Source organism: Haliotis rubra, unplaced genomic scaffold (genome assembly GCF_003918875.1).
Source record: "Haliotis rubra isolate DU_JTF1 unplaced genomic scaffold, ASM391887v1 Scf48, whole genome shotgun sequence".
Classification (NCBI taxonomy): Eukaryota; Metazoa; Mollusca; class Gastropoda; order Lepetellida; family Haliotidae; genus Haliotis; species Haliotis rubra.
In genome coordinates this window covers 1538109-1564633 of record NW_025767168.1, presented here as the reverse complement: position 1 = coordinate 1564633, position 26525 = coordinate 1538109, and the positions used below count along the sequence as shown (strand labels likewise).

At 42.1% G+C, this 26525-nt stretch overlaps 1 protein-coding gene across 1 annotated transcript in view; it reads left to right on the top strand.

Moving 5' to 3' along the window:
• LOC124290987 (putative leucine-rich repeat-containing protein DDB_G0290503) overlaps positions 1-26525 on the top strand; it is a 68348-nt gene that overhangs the window by 16978 nt on the left and 24845 nt on the right. Inside the window, 25 exon segments of the mRNA XM_046727849.1 lie at positions 1424-1611; positions 2073-2189; positions 2597-2770; positions 4052-4174; positions 4504-4701; positions 5318-5428; positions 5431-5505; positions 7664-7770; positions 8515-8678; positions 9074-9303; positions 9772-9934; positions 10117-10265; positions 11225-11371; positions 12831-13019; positions 13529-13675; positions 14399-14575; positions 15112-15191; positions 15298-15409; positions 15802-15957; positions 16245-16475; positions 16676-16816; positions 17732-17882; positions 18368-18533; positions 21665-21760; positions 21879-22002. Of these exon segments, the coding sequence (XP_046583805.1) occupies positions 1424-1611; positions 2073-2189; positions 2597-2770; positions 4052-4174; positions 4504-4701; positions 5318-5428; positions 5431-5505; positions 7664-7770; positions 8515-8678; positions 9074-9303; positions 9772-9934; positions 10117-10265; positions 11225-11371; positions 12831-13019; positions 13529-13675; positions 14399-14575; positions 15112-15191; positions 15298-15409; positions 15802-15957; positions 16245-16475; positions 16676-16816; positions 17732-17882; positions 18368-18533; positions 21665-21760; positions 21879-22002 (3716 nt within the window).

Genomic DNA, 26525 nt, shown 5'->3' with positions numbered 1-26525 from the left:
TTCTCATTAATCCAAACCTCTTTCTAAACTAGTTTTTGAAGTTCGTTTCCAAAGAAGTCTTCTTCAACTATATCCACTATATATATTAAACACAAGATAATAATGACCATTTAACTGTTATTATTACATAGCTTGTACACTGTGACATTTAGCTGTTTTGATAGCAATTGGTCATGTGTTTATTCAGCTATGCTGCCAGCAAGACTTGCTGAGCCAATGATCTCAGTAATGGTTTAGGCTCTATTTACAACTGCTGCTGGAAGTACCCTCATTATAACACAAATTCACTATATAAGCTTCCCTAATGTATTTTCTGTGGTGTAATTGTTATTGTTAAGATTGTCATTGTCAATAAGTGTCATAAATTCCATTGCCAGTGTAGAAATTCATGTTAGACTAGTGAAACCAGCCCGCGCTATAATGAGGTGAAGAGGGTGTATGCCTGGATGGATATTCTTGGCATGTAATTCATACAGTATTGCTCATGGTAGGGTTTAATCACTGGTGTATTCCTCCCAGAGTGCTGTGACCATTGTGTCGTATCATTGAAGTATTTTATCAAACTGCATGTTGGAAGTGGGGTACAAGATTCAGGTAGGATATAACTTAATGAGCCAGAGAACCAGAAGTCATCAGTATATGATGTCTGATATTGCACCCAGGTGCATATATAGATCTTCTGGGAATCCATCTGTATCATACCTTTAATTACCTGGTGATAATAATGAATGTTATGTATATAAACAGTTAAATATTTGGAGAGGTTTGCGCTTGCATGAGAAGTATCAATCTTTTCTGGCAGTGTTCAATAGGATTTTGAGAATGCTGCTAAAAAGAGTAATATAATCCTGAACATGTTTCATTTGTCAGCATTATTATGTTTCTATGGCAATATTAGATCATGATACTAGTCATGTAGAAAACCCTATCAGTTCACCTTATAGTTTTAGGGACCATTCATAATTTATGGCTAAGGGGGGTGATAAGGATTTTTATGGAGAAGCATGTACAATATGAATGACACCCCCCCCAAGAATTTATGTACAAAGTAAGTGACATCCCCCCGATGTCATGTACAAAATCAATGACACACACACACCCCACACCCCCCCGAATGTTTAAGCATAATTTTAAAATACTGTAATGTACAAAATCACTGCCCCTGCCTAGTACACGTGTACAAAATTGATGACCCCTCCCAAAACAAAATGGTTGACAACAAACCACACACACCCACCACACCACAGTCATCAATGGTGAATCATACTACAAATTTTAAAATACTGTAGAAATAATGACCCAAGAAAATCACTGTCCCTGCCTGAGGACCAATGAAACAAAATTGATGACCCTCCCAAAACAAAATGGTTGACAACAAACCAAGAAACGAATATAATATGCTGTAACTACAAATCTGTTTCAGCCAAAGTTGCTGATCTGGAACAAAAGCTGACCACTGCCCACAATGAGATGGACAGCCTCCAAACCAGCATGACTACAGAGATATCTACCCTGTATGACAAGACAAGATCTGAAACACAGCGAGACATGGACCAGTTTCAGACCAGGATAGTCTCCCTTACACGCCATAATGAAACTCTACAGGCAGAGGTAACAACTGTCAGAGGCCTCTGTAATCTCAGCCAATCTCATAGGCTGTCTTTGGTTTAATGTTGTCAGATATGTCATGGTTTATCGGAGCCGTACTATAACAAAGAAGTCATTTCCTTCATGCAGTGTGATAACAAGGACTACACAGTATTACTGATATCCTTCATCTTATCAGATGGTAAATTATGTAGAAAATAAATCATTTGTAGTATTTAACACAAAATCTACACAGACATTCATTCACAAATTATGAATCTTATTAAGATTCAATATCAGTCGCTGTCAACGATTTAGCTCTAAATATATTGCTATACAATTCACAAACAAACAAACAACATACTACAAATATGTTTTGTATGCTTAATTTCACAGCAGACACATTGATGCTAACTGAATCAGTTAAAACTGGCTTGTTATTTATATGGATCGTGGCTTCAGTTGGTATTGTGGGTGTCTTGTAGGTGCTGAGTCTGGAGAAGCAGCTTGAGTCCTCCCAGAGAGAGTCTGATGCTATCAGGGCCCATGCTGAGAGATCCAGGGCCATTGAAGCTTATAAGCTGGAGGCTAATTCACTTAAGGTAAGCAAACTGTCTGCAAGTCAGTTGACATACTTTAAGTCTGTCATTTTTGTCATGAAGTGATCAAAAAGAGTCTGTCAAAAGTCTGTAACGTGTAAGAATTTAAATGCACATTGATATTTCTTGGACAGAGATGTATATTTTTTTTAAAGACATCCCAGTGAATGCAAACACTGTAGACAGACACAACTACTATAATGTATTTGAGATTTTGTAGTTAGTCACAACACAAGATGGGAATTAGTCATGATCTGCCTGAGTTAGCCTGTCACAGTACGCAAGCTGATCACAATTGTGAAGTGGACTGTCAATGGCTAGAAGCTCAACTGAGTCAAAGAATCAAATATTAGATGTAGGATATGACCAGGTGTGGTACAGGTTTGTATGTGCGGATGTTGTTTTTCCAGACTGAGCTGGATCATGTGAAGATGCTGCTTCACCAGAGTGAGAGTCAGGTGAAGGCTGAGATCGACCGGGCCCAGAACGCCCAGCTCCAGGTTGTGAAACTCACCGAGATCAGGAATCTTCTTCAGCAGCAGATAGACTCAGGAGGAATGGGGTCATCTGTTGCTGAGAAACAGGTAGGTAACAGTACATCAGTGACAAAGCACATGGTAAACCGTTCTTTTCGCCAGTTGGAATTGTTGTTTTCTTCTTTTTCTGTTATTGCAGTTAAAAAAATTCTGGTGTTTAGTTGTTTTACAAGGTATGAAGCGATGGAGATGCTTTTCTGTCTGTTCTCTCTGCTTTGTCTATATTATGTGTATCACACCGAGTGCACAAACTTTGACAACCTCACATCTGCAAATGTCTTTCTATTGCCTGCTTGTGTCATATACATGTATTCAGTGCATATAAATGTAACCACTGCTGATGTACATCCTTTCAATCACTGACATTATCTCATACTGACTGATCCTATACCTGTGATGAATGTTCTATCTGTGTCACTTTCTTTTTCTTCCATCTGTATGTTGTGCATGTCATGACTTTGTGAATAAACTGATCAATCTCATGTTGACTGTTTATTTCCTAATCTTATACCCAATTTCCCAATCCCTTTCCCTGAACATTTGACATGGAAACTCCTCCCAGCTTGCACCCTGAACATTCTACCTCAACTGTCTCATCTTCACCACCATCTTATTTCACTATTCTTTCCAATTATCTGCATGTGAAGCCCTTTTCTGGTGTCCCCCGCCGTGATGTTGCTGGAATATTGCAAAAAGCGGCGTAAAACCAAACTCAGTCAGTCAGTCAGTCCAATTATCTGCTTCATTGCACATCCTGTGTCTCTCGCTGCAACACACCGTTTTTGTTTGCAATTCTTCACTACCCTGCTTCAGTGTGATCCTATGATCCTGTACCCTGCTTTGATATGATCCACTACCCTGCCTCAGTATGATCCTATGACCCTGTACCCTGCTTTGATATGATCCACTACCCTGCCTCAGTATGATCCTATGACCCTGTACCCTGCTTTGATATGATCCACTACCCTGCTTCAGTATGATCCTTTGATCCTGTACCCTGCTTTGATATTATCCACTACCCTGATCCTATGATCCTGTACCCTGCTTCTATATTATCCACCCCTGCTTCCATATGACGTACCCTGCTTCTATATTATCCACCCCTACTTCCATATGACCTACCCTGCTTCTATATTATCCACCCCTGCTTCCATATGACGTACCCTGCTTCTATATTATCCACCCCTGCTTCCATATGATCCACCACAATGCTACAATATGATCCACAACCCTTCTAAGCTCTATTCTGTCATAGTTCTTCAATACCATTCACCTTCCTCCTTCATTATGATCCACTACCATGCTGGTGCTAAATAATCCACCTCTTAGGTGCAAGCATTAGAGCAGCGACTTCGAGTAACGGAAGACCGACTGCACCAGGAGAGAGCTGATCGGGCCAACAGCCTCTCCACAGTGGAAGAGAAACTCTTATCTGAGAATGCTCGTTTACAGGTGGGTGCACTTATATTGTCATTTTAACAATGATCAGTCTTTCAGACTAGCACTAAGATGAAGTTTTAAACGTGCATGTTTACTCCAAGATTAGGGGTTCATGTGGTGTGTGTTAAAATTGTCTTCTGGTAATTACTTGAGATAGGCATCTGCATGCTTTTCTCCAAGTGGAATTCGATGTAGAATAGGCCAATGTTCATATTTTACTCAAAGAGGTATCATGTGCAAACTTGACTCAAAGAGGGAATGTGAAGTATAATTGGACTAATGTACCTGCATACATAAGTGAGAATCCATTTCTACAAAGCACATACTTTTGACTTCTTCAGTCATCAGAGAAAGGGCTGACACGGCAGCTCCAGCGAGAGAAGGACAAATCACGGAACCTGGATCAGAGATGCCGTGAATTGAAGGTTGAGAACGAGAACCTTCGTCTCTCAGTCCCCCTCGACGACACCTACCTCATCAACGATAACACCAACATTCCATGCAACAAACAATCCTCACAGAAACAGGAGCAAAAGAAGGTGAAGTATCTTCTATATGTTATATTCCCAGTTGACAGAGATATCATGAAACTGACCAACATAAGTTCATTTGTGTGATATACTAATTGCACTGAGTCGTTGTTATCACTGTTTTGCATGTCTGTGTAGAACAAGGGTGTCTCTGATTCATCAGTTCAAAGCACAGAGTTATCTCCCTTACAAGGATCCCCTGATCATGGGTTTGAATCCAAGATTTTTGAGTTGATCATGATCCTTGGTGTGTCAGCACCATATATGTTCTAATGGGTTTCAGCAAAGTTGTTACCTCTACAAACTGTAGCCCTCCTCCCTCATGATCTTGACATGCTGTGATTAAACTCTTATTGTTCAAAGCGGCTTAACATTCGGCTCATCCACATCTGTAATCTAATTTTGAGGATATGTTTGTATCTTAAGCATGCATGGGAATAAATCTTTAGGAAATATGATCAAACTAAAGCTACTTATTATTCTAACATACTGCATCCTTTTTGAAACTTTTTGTCATTGCATTCTTTGTGTTACATTTATTTTGGGGCAAGGCCAGCTGTTTATTTTGTACACCACTGTATGTGCCACCTGTGTGTTTCCACTGTCCTTCACTGCACTCACCTAGGTCTCCGACATCAAGTTCATCCTGTCTGAGATGGAAAAGCAGGCTGGACTGACCGCAGACCAGGAGAAGGAGATCATCTGTCATCTGTGGAACACTTGTGACTCTGCGCAAGACGGCAGCTGCAGCAGTGGGAGCTGCATCTGGTGGACCTGGAACTGTGTGGGGAGGATGTGGAGCAAGGGCTGCAGGTGGAAGCTAACCTGGGGAACTAGACTAGTAGCAGGGCCACGACTAATTGAGTACATGTCCTTCAGAGGGTTTTGTCAGCAAGGATATTTTGAAGAATTTGTTTTGTTGGGGTGATTTTTTGTGGAGGTTGGTGGGGTCTGAAGACTCAGTAGTCAATTAGTTGTGCCCTAGCCAAGCATGGAAGCTGTAGTTGCCAGTGTAGTCTTCTTTGTATGATTGTTGCCTCACTCTATAATAGTGTTACATTCAGTGGATAAGTATCCTGAACTACTGAACTGTTTTCAAGTCGTATATTGATTTCAAGATGCATTATACACTGACGTAGAGAAGACAGGCTGCTTATAGTCAGTGTATGAAATAAGCCAAAACCCCAGCCAGACATCAGGGCTGGTAACTTCAAAATGTTACCAGCCCAAAATGGATTTAACCAGACCAGACACCAAGATATGGTAAATTTACTCAGATGTATGGAATATCTAAAAAAATTACCAGACCATTGGGCTGGCTAACTGTAAATTTAGACCGTCCGTCAGAAATCTAGCCTGTCTCAGGGGGTCAAACGGGCCTTCGTACACTGTTATAGTATAAAACCAAGACAAGATTCACAAAACTGCATATAGCCCTTGTGATATTGCTACAGCGTAAAACAGACACAAGCATAACAACCTAGATATACTATGTTCCAAACTTTCTGGTATCTCTTTGTAAGTAGTGACTTTCTGCTAAAAATCGTTCAGCAAACACTCAGACACAGCTCTTAATAGGAGCCAGTTCTTATTGGAGACCCGTCACTTAAAGTTTCACGGAAATATAGATTCTCCATTGGTATTTTATTTGAAAACTCCATTGTAAACATGAGGCACACCCACCGCTTATTGGAGATCAGATGCTTGTTGGAGACCCGGCGCGCTTATTTCTTCAACAGTTGCTTTACCTCTGGCACTTGCTCATCACGCCGAAGATCTGGGTTGGATTCCCCACATGGGTACAATATGTGAAGCCCATTTCTGGTGACCCCCACAGTGATATTGCTTAAATATTGTTAAAAGCGGCGTAAAACCATACCCACTTACTCATTATTGGAGACCGGTGCTTATTAGAGAACCAGCGAGGAAATATTGTGTACACCAAACATCCTTTAACTTTAAGCTTCTTCTTGCTTCAATCTTGTGAGTGTTTGTGATGTAGTAATGATGGTCATCTACATCTATGATCTGTTCCAATACCTGTCTGCCTGTCTCTGAGTTTGTAAACCTTAGTCTTGAGAATGGTGTACAATATATACACCCAGTGTTTTAATATGCCTCTTTGAAAGTGAATGTTGTGCCATATTAGCTATGTGTGTACTGCTTGCCTGTTTTAGTGATTGTATGAACAGCAGGATATATGAACTTGACCTATGTTACTTATTTTCATAGGTAATATACAGATTGTACAATATGTGATATTCATTGCTTGCAATTATATTATGAATTTAACTGATACTGTTGTTCTGTTGCAGCACTAATAGTTTATAGATTTTCTTGGCTTTTTGTATTTTTTTATAAGCCTTGTTATTTCAATTATCATGCTTTCTTCTCAATGTTTTCAAACAGTTATTGTTAGTAGTTAAGTCAGGGAACAGGGACTAATTCTATCAACACATCTAGTCACCTCTTTTCAATGTTAAGAATGTTGACTGGCCTGCATTCGGTATTTTGTAAGACTTATCAAAATGAAATGATGTAACTCACTGGACACATGAAAAGATTTGTCCTCTGCACACTAGACACTGATATTCACACATTTTACCACCACAGGTGGATATTAGGAAGCTGCTAACATTATCAGATTTCTGTTACAAGATAGAGCCTGTCACAAAAACGGGAATTTACCTTATGTTTGATACACATATCTTTGATGATATGACTTTAATCTTGTAACTTTGTTTATCCTGATCTATTACTATATAGTGATCATAGATTGATGTACACTTTCATTATAGATCAGTTAATGTTTCACAGTGATTGCAAAACCATGTCAGTTGACATCCTTAAACATTTGTGAAATATCTGGGTTTTTACATACTTGCCAAAAAGAAGTTTTAAAAGTGGGGAAAGTTTGTGGCCTCTGATGGTGTGCTGTAGCACTCATGCCAGGTATGCTTTTCATTTTTAGAACCTGCGAGAGATGAAGGGGGAATATGAGAACAAGCTGCATCAAGTGGAGGAGAAGATTGAAGATGTCCGCTCCGAGAAGATGGCCTTTGAAAACACATACAAGGAGTAAGTGTTGGAAGGTTCCTTAAATTTTCTGAGAGTGTTAGGATTTAAACAATGAATCAGTTTAGAAATGGGTGTTTCAGGACTTCTGACCACAGCTTTAGAAATGTATTCCAATGACACAGTGCCAGTGCGGATATGTATGAAAGCGTAAAGTGATGTATATGATTCATAATTGACTGCATGACCACACTCCAGCCTATCCAAGGCTCCTCACAGTGATATTACATTGGCAAAGCTCTCTGTACTATTTCTGCTAGGAGGTGACCTACAACATTGAGTTGAACTTACAACCATCTGACTGCTATGTTTAGAAATAAATGTTCAACTATTGTGTAATTAGTTTCTTGAGAATGTATTTGGGATGATGGGTGTCTGTCTTTCTCTAGAACCAGTATGATAAAAATGGATTCACCTGGGAAATAGTAAGTCACTTCTTCTGAGTGAGTGAGTGAGTTGGGTTTTATGCCGCTTTTAGCAATATTCCAGCATTATCACGGCGGGGGACATCAGAAATGGGCTTCACACATTGTACCCATTTGGGGAATCGAACCCGGGCCTTCGGCGTGACGAGCGAACGCTTTAACCACTAGGCTACCCACCGCCCCCACTTCTTCTGAGGTTAGTGGGAAATTTGATCATTCTTGCAATGTACCGATGACATTGGGATGGTAACAAAGGCATGCTGGGATGCAGCTTGAAGACAATCACACAAAGGGAGGTAAATCTGATGTTGCTGTGTTACAGGCAGCTGTCAGTACTGGTGAAGGAGAAGCATGAGGCATGTGCTCGGCTCCAGACGCTGGAGGACATGATGGAAGCCATGAAGAAAGAGAATGACATGCTACGATTCAGCCTGGCCTCATCAGCTCCTGAGTGTAATGCAGAGAAAGTTTCGGCACAAAATGAAGGTGAGGTTTGAATGAGATTTCACCATCAATCTTAATGCAGAATTATTGAGAGTCGGTAGTTCAGTAGGTGATGGCATTAGTCAAGGTTGACACTTGTGAGTTTCTGGGTCCTCAGAACTATCATATCCTGAAACACTGACTATTGAACATGTGTACCTTTTGGTGGAGGGTTTTGTTCGAAACATGCATCTGTTCACAGAGCAGCAAAACTGGTAACCAGTAGGAAAGATTGTAATGTGAATGCAAGAAAACAGGCAGCTTAGTTGTATGATCCTAATGGACTTGAGATTGACTTTTGAGTTGTCCAGGGTAAAACATGTTATAGGCAATGGATGCATCACAATATAAGTGTGCTTTGATGGAGTATTCACTGTATTTGGTTATAATCATTACAGCCCGTGTGGAGTCCCTGACTCTAGAGATCCAGAACCTCACAGGGCAGACAGCACAGCTCCACAGGAACAGCCAGCAAATGCAGACAGAAATTGAAACATTGAGGTCACAGCTGCAGTCACGGGACCAGGAGTTGCAAGAGACCAGGTCGCAGCTGGACATTGCCCAAAGCCACCACACTGACGATTCAGACAACAGGAGACAACACAAGATTGACCAACTCGTGGCTAAGGTGAATTGTCCTTCAAACATTTATTTGAGTCATTATGTTTTAGATTTCTGCAGCAGGAACTGATGTAGTTTTCAAAGTGATTAATGACAAACAATTTACAATCATGTAGGGTCTCCTCACACAAGGAAATAATGGAAATATATGCTTTGTCAGGTCAGTGGATGAGAGCAACACATTTCTTGACAAGACAACCCCAAAATTATTAAACCTATCATTAATACTCCAGTTCCTGACAAATCTCTTGTGATTAGTTGTGGATTTTGAATCTAGACCAAGCTGGTTAGCTCCATCATTGGGTATGCATGCACAAAGTGATCTTAGCAGTAAAGCTACTGCAACATAAACAGAGGCTTCTGGTACCAAAGTGTTATGTTCACAATGTGCAAGTGGAATAGTGTTGGCAGGGAATGTTGTTCAACCACTATCTTCCAACTGTAAAGCTGATGGATATATGAATTGATGATGCAGGTTAGCAGTTTGCAAGATGAAGTCAAGTCACTTAGTGACCGCCTGGGCAGTGTTAAAGTGGAAAACACTCACCTGGAGAAACAGCTGGAGGATGCCAACAGGCAGCTGACCCTCACCAAGTCCAGATCCAGGGACCTGATGGCGGCAGGGACCACTGAGGCCAAAGGTGAGTCACCAGCTGTAACACACTACCCATCAGGGTGGAGAGTATGGCATCATGCTCATACATTAGTTAAATGTAGTTTGTTCCCATAAAAGTACAGCAGTTGTAAGTGTGTGGAAGGCTGAGATGACAGCTAGAAGAAGGAGAGTGAGGTAGTTGTATTGGTTTTGTTCCTATCTTGCAGGTAAGAGTTTTGGAGGCCGAGATGGCACAGAAGGAGAGGGAGTTGCTGAAGATGACAGCTCAGTTCCATGAGTCAGATATGGCACTGCAGCAGACAAGGCAGGACCTGGGCTTCCATCAACAGCACATTGCAGATCTGGAGGGTCAGGTACGGTATAGACCACACTCATTTCATGACAACTAACAGCATTCTAATGAAACTGATGTTGTTGTTTTATAAGTCTCTGTCACTGTCCTAACCTATTTCTTTACACCAAGATAAATATCAGTATATTTTGACCTTATGGGACACCGTCCAATCAAACGCGAGATGGCCGAACGGATTTAACCAATCAGACAACGAATACTTGTTAGGGTTCGGCGGGACTTACACAACAGTTTTTGGATTTTCTCTTCCCTGGTCACCGACACTGATCTAACACAAACGAAAGTCCTCATAAAACGCAGATATTGGACCTGCAGTATATATGCTTAGGGGTTGCTAATGACATGGTTACTATTAGTATTGGCTTATATTTCTGCAAGATGATATCCTTGAATATTGAAAAAAATGCTATTTTCAGAGACTGTTTACTCATTACTCATAAGCGATCATGCGGAAAAAAGCTTTCTCAATCGTTCGAGTTTTTTAGGTAAACGTTCAAACGGTATGTTTTTGGTAAGCTGTATTCTGATTGGTCAGTCCAAAAGGTTAGCTGGCGCGACCTTCTACTAGGGTTTGTTAGACTCATTGTAGCAGTGTAACGAATAATACTGAGTCTAAGTTTACTTAGACTGCTGTTGCATGAGCTACAGATGCTGTATGAGACTAAACTGTATAAGATAGTTCTGTAGAGGCACTGTTGTACAAGGTACGGATGCTGTATGAGACTAAACTGTATAAGATAGTACTGTAGAGGCACTGTTGTACGAGGTACGGATGCTGTATGAGACTAAACTGTATAAGATAGTACTATTGAGGCACTGTTGTCTGAGGTATGGATGCTGTATGAGACTAAACTGTATAAGATAGTACTGTAGAGGCACTGTTGTCCGAGGCATGGATGCTGTATGAGACAATGTCAGAGATGAGACTCTGTACTGAAGGGGCAGTGTGCTGGGTTGTAGGTGGAGAGCCTGGAGCAGCAGGTGGTGCAGCGAGGGCAGATGCTGGAGATGTCATGTGGGAAGGAACAGGAGCAGCTCCAGCAGTTCCAGCTGGTGAAAGACTCACTTGATGCTGCCACCAACTCCCTGAACCACACCAGGACAGAGGTAGGAACTGACACTGGCAACCAGTTGGGCTTTATAACCTCTTGTTTTAGAATCCATATGATATAAACTGGCCAAAAATGAATACAAACGCAAAAATAATGTATATTCTTGATCAAAATCCAAAGTCTTTGATTCAGAAAGGAGACTGACTGTTGTCAATCAATAATGCCTTTGGCAATGAGTTTGAAATTTCGTTCAGTTTTTTTCAAACAGATGAACATTCACAATTTAGCAAAACGCAGCCACTTGCTTACCATGTCTCCCGAACGCACCAATGTATAGGCAGGGATTTTGTTTGATTGTCACTTGCTACTGAAGTTAGAGAAAGATCCAGAAAGATGCCCCAACTCAGCGAAGCAGAGAGGAACAATGCTGTCGGTCGTTTGGAAGCTGGTGAATAATTTTTTGCAGTAGCAAGAGTGTTCTCTGCGTCCTCTAGAGCATCCAACTTACCGGGCCTGCGTAAGATATCGGCACAGACAGCGAGGAACAGATTGCGAAAAAGCAGGACTTCGGGGTCGACGTCCTGTTCGTGGGGGCATTTTGACAGCACAGCACCATCAATGACGTCGTCAATGGTGTCAACAACACAGATAATGGCCACAACTGCGTGGGAGAAGAGTGTGGATCAGTGACGAATTCCGTTTCCTACTCTATCGTCCAGATGGAACAACTCGAGTTTACAGACGTCCGGGACAACGTTTTGCGCCATGCTGTATTCAAGAAGTTGACAGATTCGGCGGTGGAAGTGTTATGGTTTGGGCAGCCATCTCACACACTGGAAAAACAGATCCTGTCCGTGTGCACGGCAATCTCACGGCTCAGAGGTACACAGATGAGATCCTGAGACCTCACGTCCTACCCATCACCTGGAACGTCAATGTCATTTTCCAGCAAGACAACGCCCAGCCACATGCAACTCGATCACAACAGCTTACCTTCAGGCAAACAACGTCCAGGTTCTGCCTTGGCTATCAAAATCGCCTGATTTGAATCCCATAGAGTACCTATGGGATGAGTTGGACCGACGTTGTACGTCAACATCAACATCAACAACAGCCGCAGACACTAGAACAATTAGCTCAAGCACTTCAGGAGGAGTGGGCCAACATTCCCCAAAGTGTCATTCAGACCCTTGTTGGGTCCATGGGAAGGAGATGCCAGGCTGTTCTTGATGCCAACAGTGGGCATACGCAATACTGACCACGTTGATGACCTTGACCTTTGAATGTGACATTTCAACCCTGTTGTAATGACCTCCACTTCTGTGTTCTCCATACTGCAAATTTCCTCCTTTGTAACATTATTTATTAACATATTAAATGTTCCTAAACAATTGAACCAAAATCTTGTTTTGCTTTTCTTTTTTTTGGGTAGTATATGTTTAAGTACATTTGCATGCATCCTGTTCAAAGAAACATGTCTGTGGGTTGAATGGATGATGCGTCTGTGCCCATAGTTCAACGTGATCCAGCTGGAACTGAGCAAGGAGAGGAGTCGCCGGGAGGCTGTGGAGAAAGAGCTGCATCATGCACAGCAGCCCCGGGACCCCGATGCCGACATAGTTGCACCAGGAGCAGGGTCTGCAATGGAGGTCCGAGTACAGGAGCTGGAGAAAGAGCTGGATAGAGTCCGTGGACAGCTAGTGGTAAGTGGCTTTTCTGTCTTCTTATGTCACATGATGTACTTTCACTACCACATTTACTTTGAAATACAGAGAAGGATATGGCTCTCATAGGACATGTTTCCTAAGTTTGACCTATAGCTGCCTTTAGTAGAGTTGTTGTCATTGTAGTGATTAGTTCAACTGGCCACAGAAATCATTCACTGGCTTGGTATCCAATTTCCATTTTCCAGTATCAGACTGCCATCCTTTGAAGTAAAAAATAGTAAAATAGCATGGATTAATGGCAGTCAAATTGGTCAGAATATAGTAGTGATTTCACTTGAGTCAAGTTCCATCGGGACATTTTCATGATTTTACCAAACATATTATTCTTTGATACTACTTCTATTATTGACAAAGCAAAACCAAGCTCAGTTTCACGACCATATCTTCAGGTTGAATAACCAAACAAATTTGGTTGGTATTGTGACATAATGACCTGATGCTACCAGAGCTGAGAATTGTGAGGTGGTGATTTTCTGTTCCTGCAGGATGCTGCCTCAGTCCTGCAGTGTAAGGAAGAGGAGCTGTCTGGGGAGAGGACGGAGACAACACGTACAAGGGAGGACCTGGAGAGGGAGAGGACCACGTCCTGCCAGGTGTCAGCAGAGAAGCTGCAGCTACATCAGCAGCTAAAGGTCTGTGTCATTCTATCATGGGACCATGTTGCTACATCAGCTACCTTAGGTACAAGTTGGCATAGTATGTGATGCATATAGTGCATAATATGTTTGTATTCAAGAGAATGAACTGTGTGACAGGACTGCCAAATGACTGTGGCAGGCTGTCAGTAAGGATAGAAAGTATATGATCAAACGTCTATGTGGCTGTGGTAGACTGTCAGTGAGGACAGAAATTGTATGATCAAACCTCTATATGAATGTGGCAGGCCGTCAGTGAGCCAGAAAGAGTATGATCAAACCTCTATATGACTGTGGCAGACTGTCAGTGAGGACAGAAAGTGTATGATCAAACCTCTATGTGACTGTGGCAGAATCTCAGTGAGCCAGAAAGTGTATGATCAAACGTCTATGTGGCTGTGGTAGACTGTCAGTGAAGACAGAAAGTGTATGATCAAACCTCTATATGAATGTGGCAGGCTGTCAGTGAGGCAGAAAGAGTATGATCAAACCTCTATATGACTGTGGCCTACTGTCAGTGAGGACAGAAAGTGTATGATCAAACCTCTATGTGACTGTGGCAGAATCTCAGTGAGCCAGAAAGTGTATGATCGAACCTCTTTGTGACTGTGGCAGGCTGTCAGTGAGGACAGAAAGTGTATGATCAAACCTGCATATGACAGTGACAGACTGTCAGTGAGCCAGAAAGTGTATGATCAAACCTGTGTATGACTGTGGCAGGCTGTCAGTGAGGAGAGGAACAGTTTACTGGAAGAGAAGGGTCAGGCGGAGGAGGACCTGGTGAAGTTGGAGAGTCGGCTGCAGGAGGTGGTGCACAAGTACCAGATGGAGGCCAGCAAGCAGCATGACAACTTCAACACAGCTTACACTGAGTCACAGACACCGCAGGACCAACAGGTACATTTTAGTTGTAAATTCTAATGTTGAACAATGGATAGAGATATGTTTGTCACATGTCCAAGAGTCTCTTTGACAAACAGTGGATACAGCCTCCTAGCCTGAGGGTTGCTAAAAGGACACGTTTATGTTTTCTGACTTTTTAAATGAGCTCATTCCAGCATGCAATGTTCAATGCAATTGTAGGATTGAGGTCTGGATGTACTGACCACATGTTTTACGCTGGAAGATATTTAATGTCAGTGGTCACACACATTTCATTACATCCAAACACAGTTTTTCAAGCACCTTAGAAAGTATTATATAGAAAAGAAATACAGTTAAGCTCTACCACCATGTATATATATCATGCCAGTGACTGCATGCACCTGTCTGTTCATCATGATACTGTGATCCAATAGGGGTTCCCAATCATTGTGTACCAGGATATTTCAATCTTTCTATCTTGGATGGTTTGTTTATTATGTCATCAAAACATGACCCTTTGCAAATTTTGAGTTGTATATATAAGTGATTCTTTTGATTGCTGTGAACAGATGCTGTCAGAAGTGAAGTCTCTTCGACTGCTTGTGGAAGGAAGGGAGAAGGAATCTATGTCTCTCAATGATAAGATCAGGTAAATACCAGAGCCAATTTGCAGTTGTTGCCTTAGTTTTCATAGATTGAGCACACTGATGTCTGACAAGTTCAAACAATTTTCTGACCTTGAACACTTTTTGTAGTCGTCAGCAGATGGAGATAGGCTTCCTACAGCGCCGCATCGAGCTACTCCACCAGGAGAACCAGTATAACCGCGAGGATGTCCGCCGCCTCAGTAGCCAGCTCCTCCAGAAGGTACACACCAAGCTCGAACATTGCTATATATCTTAGACTTTTCATGATCCACAGATTCTGGGTTCAGTTTTACCAATGTACTCAATATGTATTGCTTAAATATTTCTACACATTAACTGTCATGTTGTCATATAATTGTTTGATATAAACACTGCACACTCAGTGAGTGTTAGTGTGATACTCAGAACATCAACAGTCATAACAACTGCATAGCCACAAACATAATGATAAAATGAGATCATCATCCTCATCCAACAAGGATAACTAACACAGAGCTTCATAGAAGCTGCACAGAGCCACAGTGATGAAACAGCTGGCATCTTTACCCTCTGCCTGTGCTCATGGGTTCACTTAAGTGGTAATGTACGAGTGTTGTGTTTCTGATTTTGTAGATGAAAGAAAAGACAGCAACAGTGGAGCTGAACACATACTTGGCCCGAGAGAAGTCGACCCTGCAGCATGAGAACAAGCAGCTGACCCGGGACGTGGAGCGGGAAAGGGATATCACCCACAGGAGGAAAGCTGAGGTGTCAGAGATCATCAAGAAGGTACGTGAAGATCAGGGGAGGACTTCCCCCCCACAAAGTAGATTGAGTGTGTCAAGCCTTCTAGAAGGCAGGTAAACATCAGGGAGGACTTCACCCACACAAAGTAGATTAAGTGTGTCAAGCTTTCTAGAAGGTACTTATAAAATCAGGGAGAGGTACTTCATCCTCAGAAGTCATGAAGCTGATGGACTTCACCTGCGGTAGCTAGGCTGAGAAAAATACACAGTCTAAAAAAACAAATCTGATTTTATATATGATATGGACATTTAAAAAAAATTCTTATCCAGATGGAGAAAACTGAGACAAGTCAGCGTGGCACTGTGCAAGAGCTGCATGAGAGACAAGGCCATATTGCCAGTCTGGACACAGATTTACGCCAGGCCAAGCGGGAAAACTCCTACCTCGAAGCAGAGAACCAACAGCTAAAGTTGAAGGATGACCAGCTGAAGGTGGAGGTCCAGAAACTGACGTCCATGATTCACTCGCTGGAGAACAGGCTCGAGATGGAGCAGGCATCGGTAAGCTGATACTTCCTAGGATGTGTGACGAGGGAGAGGCCAAAAGTCCCTGACATCAGTACCTTCGAATACCAATGCTGTAGTGTCTGTAGTGTGTGTACTTCTAAGGTTTCGGCAAAACTGTTATTATAGTGATCTAATGAATTGATAATGTGTTTTGACTGACTGTACTAAGTGTTTTGTGTGTTTTCCCCACACAGCTGGCTGGTGAGCGGAACAACTATACCAAGAAGAAGGAGGAACTTGTGTCCACCCAACATAAGTTAGATACACTTCAGCGTGAATACAAAATGCTTCTCAATAATCTGGAAGCTGAGAGAAGGGGCTATGAACAACTCAAGGTGAGAATTTTTTTCTCAAGTTATTGAAAAGCATCATATTTCATGTATTAATTCATTCCCAGACCATAATGGAAATTAACCTTGAAAGTCATTGTTATGCCCTTACAGTCAAATGTGTAAGGGGTTTGAAAGTTGAATTGATAAATCAGCAATATTCAAGGGCTCCAGAACACCACTTTTTACCCCTGAAATACGCCAAGATGAACTAATATCTTTTACCATGTCACCTTTTAACAGAGACTTGTCATACAGACTTTTTCAGATAGACATCAGCCTGACTTGTAATTTACTTTCCTAGTGAATGCTATTCTTTTATGTTCGATCACAACTCTCCTCCTTGACTGCATTATGTTTCACCAAATGTGGTTGTTGTCAATATGATGCAATGCTTGAATATTGACTTAAACTGTTGAAGCCTTTTTGGAACAGGGCTCAAACCAATAATTTTACAAGAACCCACAACCCAGGTCTGGTTGTTGTTTATATGTGTGAAGATTCCAGAAGTCAGAATCGGTCCTCAGTAGTGTATGCTTGTCAAAACAGCAGACTGAAATAAGGATGGCAGAGTTTCAGTGTACGTCTGGAGTCGTCAAAGTCTGAAACTGGATTGTGCTGGTTTTACCATCTCCAAGTGCAATTATTTACAAGTTGTCTACAATAGCTGTGATATACCAGTCTGAGATGTAAATCCATCGTTAACTGTCCACAGTCATTCACTATGACTCTGGGTGAGCCAGCCAGTCATCTGAGGTGTGAGAGTTCTGTTACATGCCAGGGACCTAAGGTGGTTGGTTCAGTTCTCATTCATCCAGATTCATTCCCGTTTGACAGCAGTATGATTGTAAATGCCTGAGACCTGCATTGAGACATGTGAGTGATGCTGTTACTTTACTGACAGCTCATTGTATTGTGCAGGAGGAACTATCATCAAGTGAGGCATCGGAGAAGACCCTGCGTGAACAGTTGAACTCGCTCCAGGCTAACCATGACAGCCAGCGCGGCCAGAACCTGGCTCACAGGGACAACCTGGAGCAGCTCCAGAAGGAGAAGACAGCGATCTTCCAAGGTGAGAAAGATTTTATGATTGTAGTGGCACATGGTTGACACTACTGTATACCCTCCATTCTTTACCATGACATCACTATACCATCCATTGATTACCATGACACCTGTATACCCTCCATTGATTACCATGACACTCCATATACCCTCAATGACTACCACCACACATGTATACGCTCCATTGATTACCATCAAACCTGTATACCATCCACTGATTACCATCACACCTGTATACCATCCACTGATTACCATCGCACCTGTATACCCTCCATTGATTACCATCACACCTGTATACCATCCATTGATTACCATCACACCTGTATACCATCCACTGATTACCATCACACCTGTATACCATCCATTGATTACCATCACACCTGTATACCATCCATTGATTACCATCACACCTGTATACCCTCCACTGATTACGAATTACACCCGTACACCCCCCGTTGATTACCATGACACCTGTGCCTTGCTGCATCACAGACTACCAGGATGTGTGTCGCCAGCTTGGGGAGAAAGAGAAGAAGATGTATGACCTGCGGGATGAGTGTGGGCGGCAGGTGGAGGTGGTGAGGAAGGATGCAGCACTACACCAGACCAGGATGAACCAGGAACACGAGTCCGTGGACAGAGATCTGAAGATGTACAAGTAGGAATTTACAAATAATCTCTGCCTTTCTTTATATTGTGGATTATTTGAAGTTGGCTCCGTATGTGCAAGCTTCAGCTTGTTGTAGCATGACCTTTAGATGTGGCACAGATGCCAAAACCCAGGGATAGAAAGTGACATGTTTAGTCCACTGCTCCTTATAATGATGGCATATACATGTAATTTTGTTGTCTTTTGATACAGCAAAACCTTTAAACTGGCTAATTTCTACTGGTACTGTTGGGCAGTTTGGCAAGGACTATTTACTATTATTACCCATGTGGTCAACATATGGGTAGTTGCATACTAATCTCGTACGTCACACGAGTGTCGTATCGCATTGACCTGTGTCATAACGACTTGACCTGTGATTCTACCGATTTGATTGGATAACTGATGACCTCTCAATAAGGTTACTTTGTGATGGAACTACTTTTTCATTCATAACAAACACGTGAATTCATTCATTCTACAACTTGTATGCATTGTGGGAATGCAAACTATGCGAACGTTATGAGTCGAACTGAGACCTTCTATGCATCGAAAAACATAAACGTAAAGTTTCCACCAGTGATGTTAGCCGAGTGAAGCAACTGCAAACTAAGAAACAGGGTGCTACGGAGTAGTTTAATGTAAGAGGCTGTACGAGGCGATGACAACTGACATGCATCCTGACGTTGCTTACCAAGGTGCAGACGAGCAAGGCATAGTGACGTCATGCAAAAAGTGTACTACAGAACAAAATTCTTCCACAACCTCTTTATTGTAGTGGCATTTTGGAAGTTGCTGGTATAGAGATGACACAACTTTATGGATGATCAACCTCTTTATTTTAACATTAGCGACGTTTCAGTATAGGTTGTTATACCGTTTTCAGGCATGAGAATAAGGTATAAGAACCTATACCGAAACGTCGCTATTGTTGAAATAAAGAAGTTGATCATCCATAAAGTTGTGTCATCTCGCAACCTCTTTATGAAGAGTTTCGGTTTGAAACCATAAAAATAACAAAAATACGCTATTGTCAATTTAATGCATGTAAAAGATGTGGGTATTAAATAAACTACCACACTCGGTCTCATAACATAAGAATTATACGAAACTGTTTCGCTCGGTCAGATAGGAAGAACACTTGTTTCGTATAATTCTTATGTAACAAGACCTCATGTAGTATTCTCTATGTACCAACTTTTCTTGCTGCAAAACCATGGTCATTATGTATATTTTTATAATGCATGTAATGCGGGGGGATATAGTCGACGCCTCGTCCGTCTGTCTGGCCGGCCGTCTATCCGTAATCATTTTGTTTCCGGAGCATGACTCAAAAAACGTTCAATATTTTTCAACAAAAATTGGTAGATATATCAAACAGAACATAAGGTGGTGCCTTTCGTTTTTACAGATTTTTGTCATTTTTATTTTTCTCGGTTTCCATAGAAACGTTTTGGACTTAGTCTTAAAGGGAGGGGTGGGCTTCGTTTCCGGAGCAGAACTCAAAAACTGTTCAATATTTTTCTGCAAAACTATGTAGATATATCAAACAGAACCTAAAGTGGTGCCTTTTGCTATTTACAGACTTTTGTGATTTATTATTTTCGCGGTTTCCATGGAAACGATTCGGACTTAGTCTCAAAAGGGAGGGATGGACTTCGTTTCCGGAGCACAACTCTAAAACTTCTTAATATCTTTCAGCAAAACTTGGCAGATATGTTAGGCAGATCCCAAAGTGGTGCCTTTTGCTATTTGCAGATGTTTGTCATTTATGTTTTCATGATTTCCATGGATTGCATTTAGTCTAAAATCAAGCTGGACTTTAAGTAATGTGAGGCACATCCCAAAGTGGTGCCTTTTGCTATTTTGGCATTTTTATTTTTCCTGGTTTCCATGGAAACGATTCAGACTTAGTCTCAAAAGGGAGAGGTCGCCTTTGTTTCCAGAGCCCAACTCAAAAACCGATCAATATCTTTCTTCAAGACTTGGAAAATATATGAAACATAAGATAAACTGGTGCCTTTTGCTATTTACAGATTTTTGACATTTTTCTTTTTCTTTGTTTCCATGGAAACGTTTTGGACTTAGTCTCAAAAGGGAGGGGTGAGCTTCGTTTCCGGAGCACAACTCGAAAACCGTTGATTATCTTTATTCAAGACTTGGTACATATATCAAACATAACCTAAAATGGTGCCTTTTGGTATTTGCAGATTTTTGGCATTTTTATTTTTCCCGGTTTCCATGGAAACGTTTTGGACTAAGTCTCTAAATGGAGGGTGGGCTTCGTTTCCGGAACACAACTCGATAACCGATCAATATCTTTCTTCAAGACTTTGTAGATGTATCAAACATAAGCTAAAGTGGTGCATTTTGCTATTTGCAGATTTTTGACATTTTTCTTTTTCTTTGTTTCTATGGAAACGTTTTGGACTTAGTCTCAAAAGGGAGGGGTGAGCTTCTTTTCCCGAGCACAACTCGAAAACCGTTGATTATCTTTATTCAAGACTTGGTACATATATCAAACATAACCTAAAATGGTGCCTTTTGGTATTTGCAGATTTTTGGCATTTTTATTTTTCCCGGTTTCCATGGAAACGTTTTGGACTTAGTCTCAAAAGGGAGGGGTAGGCTTCGTTTCTGGAGCACAACTCAAAAACCGTTCGATATCTTTCTGCAATACTTGACAGAGATATCAAACAGATCTTGAAGTATTGCGTTTTGCTCTTTGCAGATGTTTGGCATTTTTATTTTTCATGATTTCCATGAAATATCCAGTTGGACTTTAAGTAACTGTCAGTTGATTTGTTCTTTCAAATTTGTGGGGGCCTGGGAGATTTGTCATCTTCTGATGACTCTTGTTATATCACTGTGAAGTACATGTGTTTCAGTCAGTCTTTTGTTTCGACTGTCAATCCAGTGTCAAGCTTGGTATTCAATTTTCGTGCTTTCTGCACAACAAAATTCACTGCATATAGTTCTTAGGATTAATAAGATTTGTGTTTATGAAGACTGAAGACTTACATTTGATATTTAGCAGGTCACTCATTTCTTCAACTGTTTAAACAGCTAAGCAATAGACTGACAAAATTTGACATTCCGTCTTTTGATTCATGTGGGTAATATTTTGTGTTTGGTCCTAGGGAAGAGATCAATGAGCTCAATGAGAAGCTGAGACAGAAGGATGTGCAACTGAACGCCTTTGGTCGTACGCTGACACAACTGGAAGATGTCACTCGGTGAGTACTTCTCAAGCTACATCACAAACAAACATCAAATAACATGATTTGAAGACAGATGAATTATTTGGTTCTCACTTTTTACAGAGATGTCGTCACCTTGCCCTTTATGTTTTAGAGAGAAGAAGGCGTTAGAGGTGAAGCTTGAGAAGATGGAATCTGCTGGTGAAGAAACCAAGAATCAGCTGGATAGCAGCAGGACTGAGATCTTAGGAATGAAGGAGACCCACTCTCAGCTACAGGTCAGTAGTGGGGTGGGGCAATAATCCACTGTGTATCCATCCATGCATCAGTAATTTAACCTGACGATATTACACATGATACACTTACCCATGTATTGATTAAGCTCATATCTCCGTTTTGATTATTTTTTCTTATCCTGACTCATGATCTTTTGCTTATCTCCCTTTCCTTTTCGAATGGTAGTTGAACACTTGAATCCCTTGAAGTTCCCAAAGCTGACGTAAAAATACACTCACTCACGAGTTACCTCCCTTTTGCCCTTTTCCCGCGCCTTACTTGTCACTCTCTCCCTTTTCACCCAAGCGGATGGTTGGGCGAGCACTGGAGTCCCTTATACGGCTTTATATCCTTTTTATTTAGGTCCTATTCTTCAAAATTATGCTGTATATGGATTTGGCAATAACTACTATGTATTATTTGTAAAAAATTGTAAAAATTATTTGTATTTATGTCATAAATTCATCATAAATGTAACTTTGTTTACATTTCATGAACTCTTGCAGTGTTTGCAGGCACAGGTTATCCATGGCTGATCCTCACCCCCAGTGCCCTTTCGTGCACAAAACCATGTTCTTCCACCTTGCGCTGTACTTATTGTATTGATTTATCAAATCTTCAATTTAATGTTTGTCTTATATCTATAGACGTGCCATGGATCGGGTCAGGAAGTCATCTCAAGTCACGGCTGATAAAACAGGAGATCAGCCTACAAACCGTATGTTGCTTGCTACTGCTGAAGTTCATAATACTGGTGCTATGTTTAGTACGTTGCAGGGGCAGTCAGCTGGTACGGGGGCCAAGGGGAGATCGGCTACAACGCAGTTGACTCCGACTCAAGCTAAGAAAAAGACGTCATCTTCTTCTACATCGCAGAAGAAAGCATCTGTTACCAGATCGGAGGGTAAATCCACGCGTGCTATAAGTCAACGCAGCAGAAATCCTTCAACAAAAGATATTACCTCCACATGAAGTAGACGTTTTTGATGACCCCCCGGTACTTCTACCCGAAGTACCTACGAGATCAGCGACTCAATCGACTTCTAGATCAGCGACGGTCACAGCAGGCCATCGACGGAGTGAAGTTTCTAGATTCGCTAACGCTTCATCTCCCCTGCACCCGGCGGTCCATGATGGCAGGCCATCTAGCCGGACACCGCGCGCTTGAACCTACTCATAGAACTACATCTCAAGACTATGTTGGCGAACGTACACCTTTGCGAAGGTCTCCACAGTGGGACGACTCTGTCATCTTAAAGGAGGATAGAGGAGATGAGATGCCTACTCACAGCTCTACATCCGCGAACCCTGAACATTGAAGGACCCATCTCCACCTAGCCGCTCTAGATCGAGATCTCATATCTCTCACAGACGTTCGCGAAGTCACTCAATACGAGACAGAGGTTCGCAAAGAGAAGGCTCACATCACAGAAGTTCGCGAAGAGATGAATCTACAGATAGAGGTTCGCGAAGAGAGCAGTCTCAAGATAGACGTTGGCATAGGGAGGAATCTTCAGATAGAGGTTCGCGAAAGGATGATGAAGGTTTGAGAAGGGATACAGGTTCGCAGATGGATGAGTCGCAGAGGCCTAGCTCTAATTATCAGGAGACTCTGGATCAGCAAGCAGACTTCGTCTTCCCAGACTCAGAGGTTACAGCGTGGATTACCAACTGGTTGAAATTGGAGTCTCCTTCTAAGGATAAAGATGAAATCTACACTTATATGATGCGTAATGAGCGACTCTGACTCCGTCACTATCCCGCCGATTGAACTTATATCCAAGGTACCCTCTAACCTACACACTGCTTTCGCAAAAGCATCCAAGTACCAGAGTCAGCATCTGCCATCATTTAATGTGAAGAGATTCCCCTTACATCATATGGATCCATTTACAAAGGCGCCTGAATGGGATGACAACATAAAGCTAGTAAACGACTCCCGAAACAAGATGTATAAAGTGCATGATAAAAAATTATCTCAACTGGATACTGCTACAAGGAGGTCTTTCTTTGGGTTGGCCAGGTCCAGAGCCATCAATGAAGCATTGATCAATAAATTCCAGAACTCAAGTTCGGAAGAGGATAAAAGGATATATTCGGCCCTCATAACTCAGAAGAAGGACCAGTACTTTTTATGGGACCATCTGGCATCTATATCTGCAGGTCTCACTTTACTACGCAGACAAAGGCTACTTGCATCCTGTTCTTGGAGTGATAGATTCACCCAACCGCTACTAAGAGCTCCATGGGAGGCTCCTACTATCTTTGGAGGACAAATAGACGATGCAGCTAAGGAAGCTACACACAAAGTTATGATGATAAAATCCATAGATACTCTGGCCAACATCATCCGTCATACTTCGCAAAAGTATAACAGCAAGTACAAATATTCCAGCATACAGAAGGCAGTAGGAGAATGGAGAAGGAGTACTCCAGCTTCAGAGGCAGCAAAGGATCTTTTCGTCGCCCATCCAGAAATTACAGAAGAAACTCAGGGAGAGGACGCACTTCCAGAGGATCCAGCGGAACTAGACGTTGATATCAAGGTTCGGAACGACTGGAGTCTTCCACCCCCAGCCATTCCTGTAAAACTGTCGACAGTGGGTGGACGTCTACAAAGGTACTGGACAAATTGGGGAATACTAGAGGACGACTACGTCTCCCAAGTACTAAGAGAAGGATACAGAGTACAACTCAAGGCCATACCTCCGCTAACCCTCAGCCCAATGGTCTTTGACTATGCAGAGGAGCAGGCAGACAGACTACAAGAAGCCATCAACTCACTACTTATGAAGGAGGCGGTAGAGATAATAGATCAGCATCATCTCTCTCCAGGCTTCTACTCCCCAATTTTCTAGTACCCAAGAAGAACTCCAAGGAGAAGTTCAGACTGATTTACAACATGCACAAATTCAACAAAGACTATCTACTGAAACCAGAGAGGTTCAGAATGATCCACCTACCTCAACTCAGACTCCTCATCCGTCCAGCAGATTACATGGCCAGCATAGACCTACAGGATGCGTATCTACACATCCCCATACATCCAGAATCAAGAAAGTATCTATGATTCCTATTCAGAGGGCAGCACTTCCAATGGAACGTCCTACCGTTTGGAATATCTTCGGCTCCGTGGCTATTCACACGAATAACCAAGCCTATAGTCGCATATCTACATCATCGAGGTCTACGCAATGCTTCTACTTGGACGACGGAATTCAGGTTCACCTAGATGCCAGTCAACTCAGGCTACAGCTGAACTTCACGATCAAGTTGCTCACTCAACTAGGATGGCTGGTGAACCTAATGAAGTCAGGGTTGGAACCAAAACAAGATCTGCAATTTCTGGGCACAAGGTTTATCACAACACAGAATCGTATTGTCGTCCCAGAAGATTGTTGGGTCAAGATACAAGCCATGATTCCACCAGCAGTCATCCCTCCATTAACACTACGATCATGGCAAGTTCTACTCGGTCTACTAACCTCGGCGCAGGACTTGACTCGCACAGGAAGGTCACAACTAAGACCGCTGCAACGGCTCTTGACAAAACATCTAGACAGCGTCGACCCTGGCTTCCAGACAACCTCAAGAGGTATCTACTATGGTGGACGCACAGGTCGAATGTTTGCGGAGGGACTTGTTTACAAGAGCCGGCCTTCGACTCACATCTCTACGTAGATGCCTCGATACAAGGCTGGGGTGCTCATCTCAACAATCAAGTTGCATCAGGAAGGTGGTCAAAAATAGAGCAGCATCTTCACATCAATCTCCTGGAGATGAAAGCCGTGAACAACGCCTTACAGCTATGGTCGAGGATCCACAAGGTACCCAAGCCTGCTACAGCTCACATTCCAGTTGTTTGACATCACGGAGGAGGCAAACATCTTGATAAAGCCCAAGTCAACAACCTAAGTAAGACATGCTACCTCCACCTTAGGTCCATTGGCAATATCCGTCCTCTCATCACCACCGAGGCTGCCCACTCACTTGTCCGATCCCTTATTCTCAGTAGACTGGACTACTGCACCAGTCTCTACTCTGGCCTCAGCGATCTTCTACTGGACAAGCTACAGAAGGTCCAAAATACTGCTGCATGGATAATAAACCATTCTTCTAAACAGACTCACATCACGCCGGTGCTTAAACAACTGCACTGGTTACCAGAGGGCCAGAATACAGTTCAAGATACTTTGTCTCACTTATAAATCACTTCATGATCAGTCTCCTCCTTACATATCTGAACTCATAACTCCGTATGTTCCAGCCCGTGAACTGCGGTCACAACAGCAGAATCTCCTGACAGTACCTCCCTACAAGCTTAAGACCTTCGGTCACAGATCCTTCTCACACACTGCTGCGGTCTTGTGGAACTCTTTACCCTTTGACCTGAAGCTCGCACCAACTCTGGACTCCTTTAATAGCCATCTCAAAACGCACCTTTACATTCAGTTCTGTGACTCATAAACAGCGCACTCTTACTGTACATATTGTTTTATTATTATGGCTTTACGCCTAGTATTTA